Source organism: Vespa mandarinia, chromosome 10 (genome assembly GCF_050613455.1).
Source record: "Vespa mandarinia isolate Hongniang chromosome 10, ASM5061345v1, whole genome shotgun sequence".
In the NCBI taxonomy this organism is placed as follows: Eukaryota; Metazoa; Arthropoda; class Insecta; order Hymenoptera; family Vespidae; genus Vespa; species Vespa mandarinia.
In genome coordinates this window covers 1,143,016-1,157,401 of record NC_140819.1, presented here as the reverse complement: position 1 = coordinate 1,157,401, position 14,386 = coordinate 1,143,016, and the positions used below count along the sequence as shown (strand labels likewise).

The 14,386-nt window shown below is 32.3% G+C and overlaps 2 protein-coding genes across 3 annotated transcripts in view; one reads left to right on the top strand and one right to left on the bottom strand.

Annotated features, from left to right (window-relative positions):
• LOC118444725 (furin-like protease 1) overlaps positions 1 to 14,386 on the bottom strand; it is a 176,993-nt gene that overhangs the window by 2,543 nt on the left and 160,064 nt on the right. For both annotated transcript variants that reach the window (XM_035873277.2, XM_035873276.2), the window contains one exon: positions 11,775 to 12,059. In XM_035873277.2, the coding sequence (XP_035729170.1) occupies positions 11,775 to 12,059 (285 nt within the window). The remainder of the gene's footprint in view (positions 1 to 11,774; positions 12,060 to 14,386) is intronic.
• Positions 1 to 14,386, top strand: part of LOC118444724 (dynein axonemal intermediate chain 2-like) — a 93,240-nt gene that overhangs the window by 45,699 nt on the left and 33,155 nt on the right. The window contains exon 2 of the mRNA XM_085659722.1: positions 11,489 to 11,742. Within this exon, the coding sequence (XP_085515848.1) occupies positions 11,528 to 11,742 (215 nt within the window). The 5' untranslated portion in view covers positions 11,489 to 11,527. The remainder of the gene's footprint in view (positions 1 to 11,488; positions 11,743 to 14,386) is intronic.

Sequence of the window (14,386 nt, the reverse complement as noted above, 5' to 3'; positions counted from 1 at the left end):
TTAAAAATTATCTAGGAGAACGAAAGATCCCAATACGAATTCCTGTATATATCTTAATATTTTTTCCAAGGCAATAATTAAACATACGTTCCAGACAAAGCAAGCGATCCGAATGAATAAGTTAAATAGAACACGAGCAAGCACTTAGCGATAATAACAATAACAATAACAACAACAACAACAATAACAACAATAACAACAACAACAACAACAACAACAACAACAATAATAATAATAATAATAATAGTAAAATAAGCAAACGATCAGAGTCGAATTAAGGGCAAAGCGAGAGACAAAGGAGATCTTGAAATTTTGTATCTTAGTTAAAGAACGATAGATATTTCTAATTAAGTACATATGCGCGTGCGTAAGTAAGTACACAGACACATACATATATATATATATATATATATATATATATATATATATATTTTCTTTTAACGCGAACAAATTTTTCTTGTTTAATTCGTAGAGAAAGTTGAAGTGAAACATTCGACCTTTTTAATCCTTTAATCGAGGGCTCTTACAAATATCGGGAAGATAGTTTGGAGTTCAAAGTGATGATCCTTAATCCGACTCTGTATCTGGTTACAGAATTTAATATCGGAATTATATAGAGTAGAGAAATAAGACTCACCGTGCTGGTGAAGCGATCAGAAGGATAGGTTTATTTTTGGTACTGAGTGTGGATGTGATTGGTATTGGTGATAGTGGTGGTGGTGATGTTGGTGATAGTGGTGGTAGTGGTGGTAGTAGTGGTGGTGGTGTTGGTGATGGTGGTGGCTGAGTTGAGAAAATCCGCGCCGCAACTTCCGCCCAGGAAGAGCCCAACGAGTACCTAAATACGTTTCGTGAACCTGCTATGAAGTAGTGGGGGGGGGGGTGACGTGGGAAAAAAACGACGATTGAAGCGTCAACAAAATAATCTACCTATTTCCTATCTCTTTGGGATCACACGATATTCTTTCTTCCATCTTGTAGAAGATGAATGACACGCGATTTCCACATAGACGACAAGGGATTTTTTCATTTCTTTTGAACGATTAACTTTCGTTTCGACTTTTAAAAGATTTTACTTTATCTTTTTTTTTTTTGATTGGGAATTACTCAGAACGTTATGACTTAGGGGTTTCTAAAATATCTCGTTCATCGTCGTGCATGTGATATTCAAAAGGGAGCTTTTAAAATGTATACGATCTATATAGCTATGCTGTGTGATAAGTTCGTAAAAATTAAAATTATAATAATCTCATTTTACGTGCACGTCGAGAAATTATTTTCATGCGGTATCTTTCATTCATTTTCTTTAGGAAGTGAGTACACGTATTTTCTAAAAGTCAAACTAAGAATTATTCACTGTTACTATTATAGAATATTTATAAAAGATCTCAATTTGCACGATAATAAATTTTTATTTTTTCGTCGTTAAAGTTATAGAATCTTGTAATGAGTTTGGTCCTATTAAAAATGGGTGCTGAAAAAGGAATTGTTGAAAATTTATTATAGCTAGAATAATTAGAATATAGAGCGTGTGCATTCACAGAAGTGCGTATTAAAGTAAATATCGATGCACGATTTATGCTAGTTTCAAATAAATATGCGATTCACAAGCATTATTTTGCTAAGCAATCATAAGAGCAAAGAGGCATAAAAAGGAAAGAAGATTTCTCGTTCTTTCTTATTTTCGTTTATTTTCACAAATGAAATTATTAATAGATAGAATTTCATTGAATTTAGAATTTAGTGAAAAGAAGAAAAAGAAAAAAAAAAAAAATAAAAAAAAAGAAAACAAGGAACGAGTCAATTGAAATACGGTTAATACGAACGATGATAAAAAATGTATGTAAGGGACGTAAATTAAAAAATTCCGCGTTGAGCCGAGCACGGCCCTTTCGCGAACTCATGCGTGTTCGTAGAGTTTACATTAAAATTCATTGAATTATTTTTTTTTGCGTTGAACAAATAAAGGTTGATTTTTAATATCTTTCGTGATTTTCTCTCTTTTATGGTGGTTTTCATTGATTTTTGGTTCACTACCAGAGTACGCGATCATCATTTTATAGTTTGCAATATAACCATCCTTTTTAACGTTTGCGAATTCAGCAAAAATGTTATATGGTAACGACGAAAATACTTTTTCAATTTATATATACTCGAGTTAACGATTGGATATAAAAAAAAAAAAAAAAAAAAAAAAGAACAAAATTACAGTTTCATACGATTTGAAAATAAATGGTTCGTTGATCTCATGTACGTAGAAAAGTTTATCTTCTCGGTATTTGCAATCGGTCGTTAAAAACATTTCTTCCGAACGAAAAACACGGAAAAGGGAGTTTGATTGAGGTTCTATTTCGTACCAGCAGAATGTGCGTTTACCAGGGGATCGTTTGAAAAATGATTTGTTTTTCTTTCTTGTTCTCTTTCCTTCTTTCTCCGTTTTTCTTCTTTTCTTTCTAATTAGAATTAAGAATTTCGATTTACTTTCGTATTCAGGATATTCTTCCTTTTTTAATTCTTTCATGATATACAAATTTCAATATCGCATATAATGATTCCATAATAATTGCAATTACTTATACAATATATTATTATGTATATGTGTACATAAATGTATGTGGCAAAAATCCTCGCGACCTGCTCACGTCCGATCCCCCTTTTCGGTCTTCTTTATCTTTTTATCTAAAAATTTTTGTCGATACTAGATAATCTTTATAGGATGACACATCGATTGTTCGAAAGCATTGCTTTTCATTAAGAAAAAAACAAAAAAAAAAAACAAAAAGGGAAAGAAGAAGAAAAGAAAAAAACCATTCGTGAGTTGTTCTTAATCAAGACCGTATGAAGGATATTAACGCGAGCGTGTCGTGAGGAACGTCCTTTCTTTATTTCTTTCATGTTTTGAAGAACACTATAACTTAAGATATGTCGCCTCTCCAAGCAAAGATACATTTTACAATACATACAAAGATTTACAATAGATACATTAACAATATGGCGGATCGTACACGGAGGAACAACGTCGGAAGACCATCGATATTGATTTTTGATTTTTATTTTATTTCTCATAAATGATTTAACGCGATATCAATTGATATAAATGAATATTAAAAAATGTCGTTTGGTATATTTAGAAAGAACAACAAAGAAAGAAAAAATGAGAATCTTCGTTCGATGTTTTTTGTAAATTTAAAAAAATCTAGACAATCATTTTTATAATAAATTGCAAAAAAGAGAACAAAAGAAATATTCATTGAATTAAACGCATGCTTTCAAAACGTTACAGCGTTTAAGAAGATTTCTGGAGATCCGTCTGTCCCGCCGTGACGTCACAAGTATTGTACATTTTGGAAGATACGTCACACCTGAACGAATTAAAACACATTCAACGTCCATTGTACCAAGTAGCCACACGCCCGTACCATTAGTATTAATTTTTTTTTTCTTTTTTCCTTTCATTTTTTTCTTTTTTTGTTAAGTTTTTTATTCAAAAGCTGACACGCTTCCACGCTGATTCATTTAATTGACTGACATTCTTCGAATTCAATAAAATAGTTTCATCAATCCTTATAACCTTTCAAAGAAATTTCGAACGACTTCGTCGATGAAATTTCGAATTTTTCAATATTAATGTTTTTCCTTTTTTTATTTTCTTTTTGTTTTTCTATTTTATCCTGCTACGATTATTAATTCACGCTTTTACAAAAAACGTTGTAGCAGTTGACTTTGCAGTATCAAATCAGCGTCGAAGTATCATAAAGAAGAAACGTTTAGCCGTTACATCGGTTATTCATTTCTTTTTTTTTTCTTTTTTTCATTTTTTTTTTTTCACTTTACCTTTACCTCGAGTCGCGTTCTCTCATTATGAAAAAAGGTAATGAGGTATTTTTAGAAAATGTTAGCTTATGCTTAAATATCGTACGAAATTTAATTACACGATCGTCAATTCGACGTTCCTTCTATCGCTTGAGTTTTCTAAACATCGATGCGTCACTTTCGAAAATTTCGAATAAAATACCACTTTTATTGTTTCTCGATCAAAGACGCAAAATCAGTACAAATGTGCAGCCGAAGGGTCATCGAAGTTTCATTTTCAACGAAACACTTTGATCATTTCTAAGGGAGCGTAGCTATCAATTCGTTCCACCGTCGTATGAAAATTCTTTTCTTTTTCTTTTTCCTCTCTTTTCCCGTTGCGATGCACGAGACATTCCAATAAATTCGTCTATGGTTATTTTCTTATGTACATTTATAATACATTATATGCATGTGCGTCTGATATATATATATATATTTATATATATACGCGAGAATATATATAACGCGTGTGTCCGGAAAAAAAACTGGACGTTCTGTTTCAAACAAAACCAAACAATAAAAATAAGAATAAAAACAAAGAAAAAAATGAAAAAATAAAAAAGTTAGTATAGTCGTAGAATTGTAATTTACAAAACGAAGAAACGAAATAAATTTTTTTTAACTTTTATCTTTCAAATAAAATTAAATCGAAAGAAATTTTTCTTTAGAGTTTGGTTATAGTACGGAATTGTCTTATTGTATACTATATAGTATATTATTTGATTAAATAATGTATTGTTTGTTGAAATCATACCTTGTTTTCTTTTCTCTTACATCTTTCCTTTAACGTTGTATTCAACGAAAATAATATATGTATATTATATATCCGAGTTTTTATCACGCATTATATATGCCTTTTTAATTGTCCTAGTAATCCGTTCAATAGAGCATTCCGCAATGCATAACTTGTGTCTGTAAGGAAGTTAAAAGCTAAACATTTGATCACATTGTTGCATAATCAAATATAGCTTGTCGTTAGCATTAAATTATTATCGTTATCGTCGACGATGGCCGAGTCGGTATTTTGTTACACCGATATCTTCGATCGTTTTAAACTATGATATTATATTATTATAGGCATACCTATATGTATATATTTATATATAAATACATATCACATAATATTCAACAAATATGACAGTTACACGTAAAAAATTATCTATTAAATACGGAAGCGTACTCTCTTAACTAATGCTCGCTATACGTTCGCGTGCCTCTTTAAATAAATAGAGAGAGGAGGAACACGCGTGAAAAGAGGAAAGAAGTTACAAGTTGAAAATGTATGGCGAAGTAGAGATAGGTTAAAGTTAAATTAACGAAATAGCGATCCGATGTATTTTACGGTAGTCTCCGTTTAATAAAAGCAAATGGATATATCCGTAAATAGTAAGAACAAAGAAAATGGAGATTCTACAAAATTCATCTGCATGTTTAATTATTTGACGTTTTCAAGAGAGTTCGGGATAGTTTATTCTAAAATATACGAAATTGCGAGAAAGTTAACACGTAGTTGGAAAATTTCGTTATTTGAGTCAAATCGAATTTTGCTTTTTTCATTTCTATCATTCTCTTTCATAGCAATCGTTTTAAATTATTTTTATCTTATTTTTCGAGGAACAAAAAAAGTATTGAGAAAAATGGTCAAATCATAATCGAGTATTCTTTCTCTTTTTTTTGTTCCCCTGCGAAAACTTTCATTTCATCCTATTATCGTCCAATCGTGAAATTAACGAGGAAAAAATAATGGGAAAAGCTCTAAGCCGTTAATTCAAAACTTTTTTCTCCCACAACATTTTGCGCTAATGCGAATCACCCACAATACGAATTCGTTTTAAACAGAGACTACTTAATGTTTAGATATAAATGAATGCTATACTTTAAAATGCACATATCGTTCTTTTGGCCGTCTCTACCCGAGAGACCTACTAACATTCTAAAGAAAATCAACGGTAATAGCGATCGTGTTATACGAACTAATTATTCTTTTTATCACTAAGAAGTTCATGAATATACGATAAGTACGATCATGACAAAAAAGAAAAGAAAATGAAAAAAAAAAAAAAAAAAAAAAAAAAAAAAAAAAAAGACAAAGAAACAGTTGATGTATGTAAGTACGTCAATCAATCACAATAGATACGTATTAACTGTTAGCTTATAGCTTATAACTTACGCACTTTAATTCATAATTAATCATTAATCGCGAAATTTGTCTACCTGCAGACACACGAGGAAGCATATTTAAAAATTAAATTACGGGATTATCAAATCGTACGTTATCTCTATCTTCGTCGTTTAATCGATTCATACATATTTCTTTATTTATATATCGAATTAACACTAAATTCGAATATGGAGCTCGTACGATGTTATAATGTTAAATCTTTGATTCGATCGACGATTAAGAAAATACATGATTATTTAATAGTAGCAGTGATTTATTGATTTTGGCACACTAATTATTATTTGATTTATTGATAATCACAGAGATTCGTTGCCACTATTTATAATTAAAATTCGATTTCAAAAATGTGTATTCATCGATCTAGCGAAGAAGATACAGTCCTTCGTTATTTCCTTTGTTCTTTTCTTTTTTTTTTCACTTCATAAAACGATAACGAAAAAGATAGGGAAGAACGTAATTCGATTTGAATACGATATGTAAGGGCACTAAATGCACTACACTTCGAAAGGGCGAACATTAAAAAATTTCTATGAGTCCCTTTTTTCCCTTTCGAATTTCAAATTAGTACGAATATTTAGGAACATCACTTCGAACGATACATTAGCGACACATTTTCATCTTATAAGAATATTATTTCTTTTTTTCTTATTTCTTTGAAATCCAAATTAGGAAGATAATTTATATGCTATGTTTCTAAACTAATAAAACGATCAATAAAAAAATCACGAATCTTACTCTTTAGAATTATCATCGGCTTAATTCTTAATTTAATAAATTCAATATTTATCAATTAAACGACGATTCGATGACATCTCTCAATGATTGCAATGATCAAGCAATCGATAAAGCTAAATAGAGGAAAATTTAGGGTCGTTTTATTAGGGAAGGAAGACAAATAAAGTGAGAGAATGAAAGATCATCGGAGAGTCGTAAACCTATGCGATATAGTACCCTTACAAATTAAACTGATATGCGACAAATTGCCTCTACGATTAATCGATAACGGCGATAAATTATTCCATCCTGAATGACCATCAGTTGCCGTTATCGCATGTCACATTGCCATTCTTGCGCCCAGCATTCGATTATGATTATGATATGAAATATAATGCAACAAGAACGATGAATGTTTCTCGATGAAGTATCTACTTTCGATCGATCGATCGAACAACTTTCACTTTCTGATTAGTTTACAAAGTTTAGAACAGTTTTAAGCGTTCAAGTGAAATACATTCCAAGCCATTCCAAGAATAAAAAGATTTAGTAATTAACGATTTTTCATTAATACGATAAAAGAATCTCCTTTACCAATATGCCAATTGGATAACAGCAAAAATATTAATAACATTTTTTCAAAACGATTCGAACAATCCTCGAACGTTGTTTGAATTACAAAACCTACTCGATTGAAGAAATAAATTTGGATATTTTTTCAATAAATACAAAACCATTTGTAGATGTCGAATGGGGCGTCTTTCTCTTTTAAAACTCCGAATTGGATAATTGTCGAAATAGATATAATAATGAAGGGTGTTCTTTCATGATTACTCTCTTTGATTTCGCTTTGATTTTAAAACTCGAGAATAATGTTTGACACATTTTACATAAAGAAACTAATTTTTTTTTCTTTGGAAAATTTCACCCAGGAGATAGCTATAACGATTAAGAGAAGCGGAAAAAAATAGGAAAAGAGTGTTTCGGTTAAATTCGGTAAATTCGAGGAAAAATGACAAGAAGAGAAAAGAAGAAAAAAAAAAGAAAAAGAAAAAAAGAATATTCAAGACAAACGGTAGAGAGAAATGTTCGACTTTTCGTGTTAAACGGGGAAATCAGTGAGCTTGCCCTTGGAAAATATTGTAGCTATATATATATATATATATATATATATATATATATATATATATATGTATATATATATAAAGAGATAGATAGATAGATAGATAGATAGATAGATAGATAGAGATAGAGATAGAGATAGAGATGGATAGAGAGAGATAGATAGAGAGAGAGAGAGAGAGAGGGAGAGAGAGGGAGAGAGAGAGAGAGAGAAAAAAAGAGAGAGAGAAAGAAAGAGACATTTGGAAGGTTTAATTTGATCTAGCACGAGCAAGGCCAGAACGAGCAAGCATACCGGTTAACGACGAATCGAAAACTGGGTCGTTTCGTAGGCGAAGCAGCAACGCGACTCTTTTCTCTCGATTTTCCGTTTCGTTTCGTCCGCTCGAACGCCAACCGAGAGAATTATTCGTTTCATGCTGCCTGGATGTTCTACAGGAACGTGAGTTGAGCATGGTGCTGCTGGTGCCAGCAGCACCAGCCGGGTAAAGCAGCGTAACAAAATAAAAAAGAAATCGGTAGCAAGGCTGCTGCTGCTGTTTGCTACCGTTGCTGGTGGACACGAAAGGACGAAAAAACGTATTATCCGAGCTGAATGCGTACTAACATTCATTCATTCAATCTTTCTTATAGTACGTATATATTGTATTTTCATTTGTCCATCTTTGAAGATATTCGTTGTAATATCGAAAGATGAAAATTTGCAAATTAATTATAATTGTTATTTAATCGAAATTTAATAACTGAAATTCGTATTTAATATGAGTAAAACAAAACAATTTATTTTAATCCATTTTAATTAATTAATTAATTAATTAATTAATTAATTAATTAATTAATTAATTAATTATTGATACGTTCTCTTTCCTTGTCCTATATAATTAATTGTTATCATTTTTCGATGGCTCTATTAGCAATTGCAGATGTAATTTTTGCCAAATGACGACACGATGATAAAATAACGTTTTATAGTAAACGCAATCGATATTATCCAATCGATTTGGTTGAAAATTTGGAAAAAGAAAAGAGTGTTCATGGTTGTATGCTCTTTTTTCTTTCTTTTTACTTTCATTTTATATCGGAAGTACCAGCTTTCTAGTCAATTCCAGTACGGGCATTCCTATTTTTCCTTTTTCTATAGATACTTCGGGAACGTTTTTGCAAAGCTCTTTGGTCCTTTGATCTAACAGGAAAAACACACTCAGACGAATACACAGAGAGATAGAATTCTACACATACGGGTTTATACATCTTTAAATATCAACATACGTGAGTTTTAATAGTGAACGAAAATTTTTAGCCAATATCGATGAAGTTGAGTTTGATGTCGAGCGAACGATCAATTTTTTTTCTCTCTTTGGACGGAAAAATTCGTCCTTTTTCGAATCTGATCTACATTTGTTTTTCCTCTTTTATTTTTCTTTGTCTATAGACTTGCCAGATTTTTACAAAATCCAACGGCCACCAGTCGTTTAGTTTGGAAACGAAACTTAACGAACTTTCTCGCGGACTGTCTCTCGAATGAACTTTTTTATTTTTCGACAAAAACACATACACGTCTGTACGTAGTACGTGATGTATCAAACCTACGAGCTTTCGTCTCGGAGTTCACAGAAAAGGAACAGCCATGTTTTGTGGCTTGCAAAAAGTTTTTAAAAAATATGTAATTCGATATGAACGTTCGAGTAAGTTCAATCGTGAAAATTTCTTTCTCTCAAAAGCATTGAAGGTGAGCAAAGAAAGAGAAGGACAAAGAGAGTGTATATAGTTCATTGTTTCGGCAGTGCTGATGGCTCAGCGGATATTTCCCTAGGGAAGGATAAGATAGAAAAAGAAACGCGGAAATAAAAACAAAGAAATGAGAAAACGAGAAAATGTAAGATCCAAGATGGAATATACACGAAGTGAAAAACGTAAAATAAGTCACAAAGAAAGTGTATGTGTGTGTGTAAGAGAGAGAGATAGAGAGAGAGAGAGAGAGAGAGACAGAGAGAGACAGAGAGAGAGAGAAAGAGAGAAAGACAGAGAGAGAGAGAGAGAGAGAGAGAGAGAGAAAGAGAGAGAGAGAGAGAGAGAGAGAGAAAGAGAGGAGAAGAGAATAAAATTAAAGACAAATGAAAAAGAAAGAGGAAGAGATATAGAAATATGTTTTTCTTTCTCCCTGTCTCTGTCTTTTTCATGGAACACATTGAATCCTTGCAAAGATCCAAAATGACAATCTACTTCGAATTCTTCCAAGTGGATTACAAATTCACCAATGTTTCACGCATCGACGAATGCATGCATGCATGTATGTATGTATGTATGTATTTAAATAAGTATGTATATATATATATATATATATATATATATATATATATATGTATCAGAAGATACGCGAGGCAACGTTCAAATAGGATCGTACATAGATCGCATTAATAAGAATTACATAGGAAATAGATCGATCGATCATGTATTATTGACCATAAGTGAAAACGCTCGATCGCGATCTCGTAAATGGCAGCTTTTCTCGCCGTACCTTATATTCTTTTTATTTTTTTTTCCTTTTTCTTTTTGCTGTCTTACTTATCTCATTGTACGAAGGAAGAAAGTGTCTCGACAGATCACATTAACATACCTTCGAACTTGATGCTCCTCCTTTCTTTCTCTTACATATATGGCATATCGAACAAGATTTTTGTTGGAAGCGCGTTCACTCCAAAATTGAATCTCTTAGTTTTGATTTCTTCTTTCCTTCTTTCTTTTCTTTCAGTTCCGTTAGATCGAACGTAGAAGGTGCAAACACGTGCTTCCCTTTTTTTCTTTCTTTCTTTCCTTTTTTTTTTGCCGTAATACAAAAACAAGTAATATAAAATTTTTTAAATCTCTCCGACTTTAAGGAGCATTGTTTCTTTTTTATGACAAGCGGGAAAATTAGTATTTGAACGAAATTGAATATCTTCAATTAAAATTTTCTGTAATTCTATGTCGAATATTGTTTTCGAAACGAATATAGTTTAAACAATTAATATAGTGCTGATGAAATATACGAAACTTTGATTAGTATTCGACTAACGAAATACTAACGAATGATAGAGCGGATTAACTCATTATATTAGAACATTTCTATAAATTATTACTGAAGTCAAGTTTGACATTTTAGATAAGAAGTTACCATTAATGGCACCATTTAACCACGATATTTTTACCCCGTTCTCTCGTCTATCTCTTTTATATTTATGATAGAGACGAAGACAAAGAATTTGGCTAACCCTAATACTAAACGACATACGTCTAAAGATTAGGCGAAGTCGTTCGCGGGATCGTGCTGTTCCTTGTTCGTATATTCTCGTTTACGGATGATACGTGCTTGGGAACTCGTATGAACGAACCCATGGGATTCTTAAGCTCGATGTCTTGTATCTTCACGATGTCTTCGTAATCATCCGTAGTAAAAAAAAAAAAAAAACAAAAAGATCTGGAGTTCCTCAGCGAAGAAAAGAGTTTCTCAGGCCCTCTTCTCTCTCTCTCTCTCTCTCTCTCTCTCTCTCTCTCTCTCTCTCTCTCTCTCTCTCTCTCTCAGCAGATTCACTCATTCATTCTCACACTTACGTTCACTCATTCTCTCTTTTATAGAATCAAACCATAAGAGAAAGTCATCATGAACACGAATGAATGCTCGAGGAGCCGCCTATCGAAGAATCTACGACGCATTCTTCTTTTTTTTCCGTCGTCGTCGTCGTCGTCGTCGTCATCGTCGTCGTTCTCGTCGTTATCGAGTCGACCGAAAGAAGGGAAACTGTCACGTTCGAATTAGGAATGAGATTCGAGTCCACGGTTTTGGGAGAGCGATCGACGATCAAGGATCCGCAGTTTGGCTCAACGAGCAGGTAGGCTAGAAGAAGTAGTATGAGGCACCCACCTAGGCACCTGCCATTTCTGGCATCGAGATTGGCGCATCCGTTTGTCTGGTTCTCCGTTGTTGGCCTTTGTACCTCAGGATGAGAGACTCGTTCTACCTGTTGGCTACCAGTCCAAGGATCACCTTCTGTGTCTACTACGTTCTGCCTTGCATCAGTAGCCGTATTGTCTTGGATTTCCACCGGCTGGACATTCGTCATGCTTGGTTTGTCCTTGTCTAAATCCTCGTTGAATTCCAAGGATGTCTCGGTACCGTAAAACACCAACTTCCACTCCTCAAGGGTATCTATAATCAGCGTCAAATCGTTTCAGTGAAAAATTTCACGATGCTGTGAATCGTTAATACCTTATTGCGCATGACAGAGTGATCTTTATTTAATGGATAACATTACTAAAACTTATTTTTGTTTATTATTTAAATAAATCCCAAACGAGATGAACGTGATATCAATTTGATTTGATATCAATGTTTATGTTTTTTCTATTTGGCTTTTGTTCTGTTCTGATTTTCTTTTTATTTTGTCTCACTAATTTTTCTCTCTTTCTTTTTTGCTTTTTGTTTTTTTTTTGCTTCACGGTCGATAGCATAAAATAATACGTATAACAAAAGCCTTCAAAGACACCGTTGATTTTCACTTCGCCCGTTTGAAATATTTTCATTCAGTTTGCATCCCGCTTTCGATCTCGAGTGTGACCGATAAATTTGAAACTCTGTCTCGCGTTAAGGTAAATCGGTTCAAATTGATGCTTTAATTAAAACAACGTAATCGATTTTCGAGTGCAATCTACTGTTCGCATATTCTTGCTGTTCTTCTCTTCGAAAAAGTATATATTAAAAAGTTTTATGAATATTATTAAGGATGAATCGGGGTAAATTGTAAATACTTTTATTTAAGAATCTCTTTCTCGAAGAAACAAACAGTTTTGCTAAAATAAGAAAAGTATTATTTCGAAACGTAAGTACATTGACGATACAATCGAAAAGTGGTTTACGTGGTTGATATAATGCATGCGCAAGCAAGCTAAAAAACTGAAGATTCAAGATCTACCTGAAATTCATAAAAATAAAAAAACCATGGAAGAACTTTTAGAAAAAACTTTATTAACATTTCCTTCTTCGATGAAAAGGAAAAAAAAAATATTTAATAAGACTTCGAAGTTATTAAGATCCTGTAAGGATAGAAATAAAATTCTGTTTAATTCAAATTTACTGAGTGCTGTATTAATTTCTTCCAGTATTAAATTCGTATTAATTAACGTAGAATTTATAGTGCTGCACATAAACAAGCTAAAATATCTAAAATAATTACCTTACCATTATAATTGTTGGATTATATATTTATTCATAGAAATTTTTTGTTTAAATTTGATAATAACATAATAAAGAAAGGATTATTATGATGTTATTTTCTACAAAAGCGATTCGTAAACTAAAAATTCATCGTTTTCGAAAACAAACGATGGAGAGGGATGATAAAACACTTCAATATTTTCAAAGCTTGAGAACCACTGTATTCTATTAGCTACAGGTGCTTTTATGATATATATAAACATGGTCACATTTACACACAGACTTAAGTATTCTTCATAAACGCAGTTTTGCCTCATACGTGCAGAGAAGTCTCCGAGGGTAAGCATAAAGTTCTTCACTGAATTTAAGATAAGCTTAAATCTACTTTGGGCATAAAGAGTGTAAAGTGTTTAAATCGACTAAAAGTAAGATAGTTGGATAACAGAACAAACACAAAGGAAGATAAGCATTTTCAGAATGTTTCGATGATTTATTCAAGTAATATAATTTTACGTTTACGAATACAGGCGAATAAAATGGTTGTATTAAAGCGTTAAAAAATAAAGAAACATTTGACGGATAAACATTCGTACAGAGAATTTATCAAAACGTTACTTCCTGAATTTTCAAAACATCGCGAATAAAAATTCTACATGGACAAAAACAGAATTTTTTATTTTTTATTGTTTCCTTTAATTTTTTGTATTCTTTTTTTTTCTTTTTTTTCTTTTTCTTTTTTTTTTGGAAAATACATTTAATTCATATAAAATTTCATAAACCATTTCTGGCAGATTATACATTTGTCTTTTAGCAATATTGTATGTTCTCGAGCTTTTATAGAGGATATAAGAAGATCGTAAGCACTTCAACACGACAGGATGACATGAACGAAAAAAAAAGTGGAAGAAAAGGAAAATACGTAGTCGATGTTGTTTCTCGTGAAATTAGTAAAGTCTTGACGTCGTCGGTGGGATACTTTCATAGCTGAAAGTCGTGCAAAACTAAGAAAAAGACAAAGATAAAAACGGGGGAAGAAAGAAAGAGAGAAAGAAAAGAAAAGCGTGAGAGTAAAAGAAGAATCGACTATCCCTTGGTTAGCTTTCCATCCATTCTTATTGGAAAGAGAGAGAGAGAGAAAGAGAGAGAGAGAGAGAGAGAGAGAGAGAGAAAGAGGGAAAGAAAAAGAGAAAAGAAGAAGAGGGAAGTAGAAACTGTAAACTTCCGTTCGTAGGCAGCAGTAAAGTCGGTATTAAAGCGCGCTTGTTACGATCGTGTAAGATGGTTGTAAAGTAACGACTGTCAGGACGACTTCTTAGATGAGC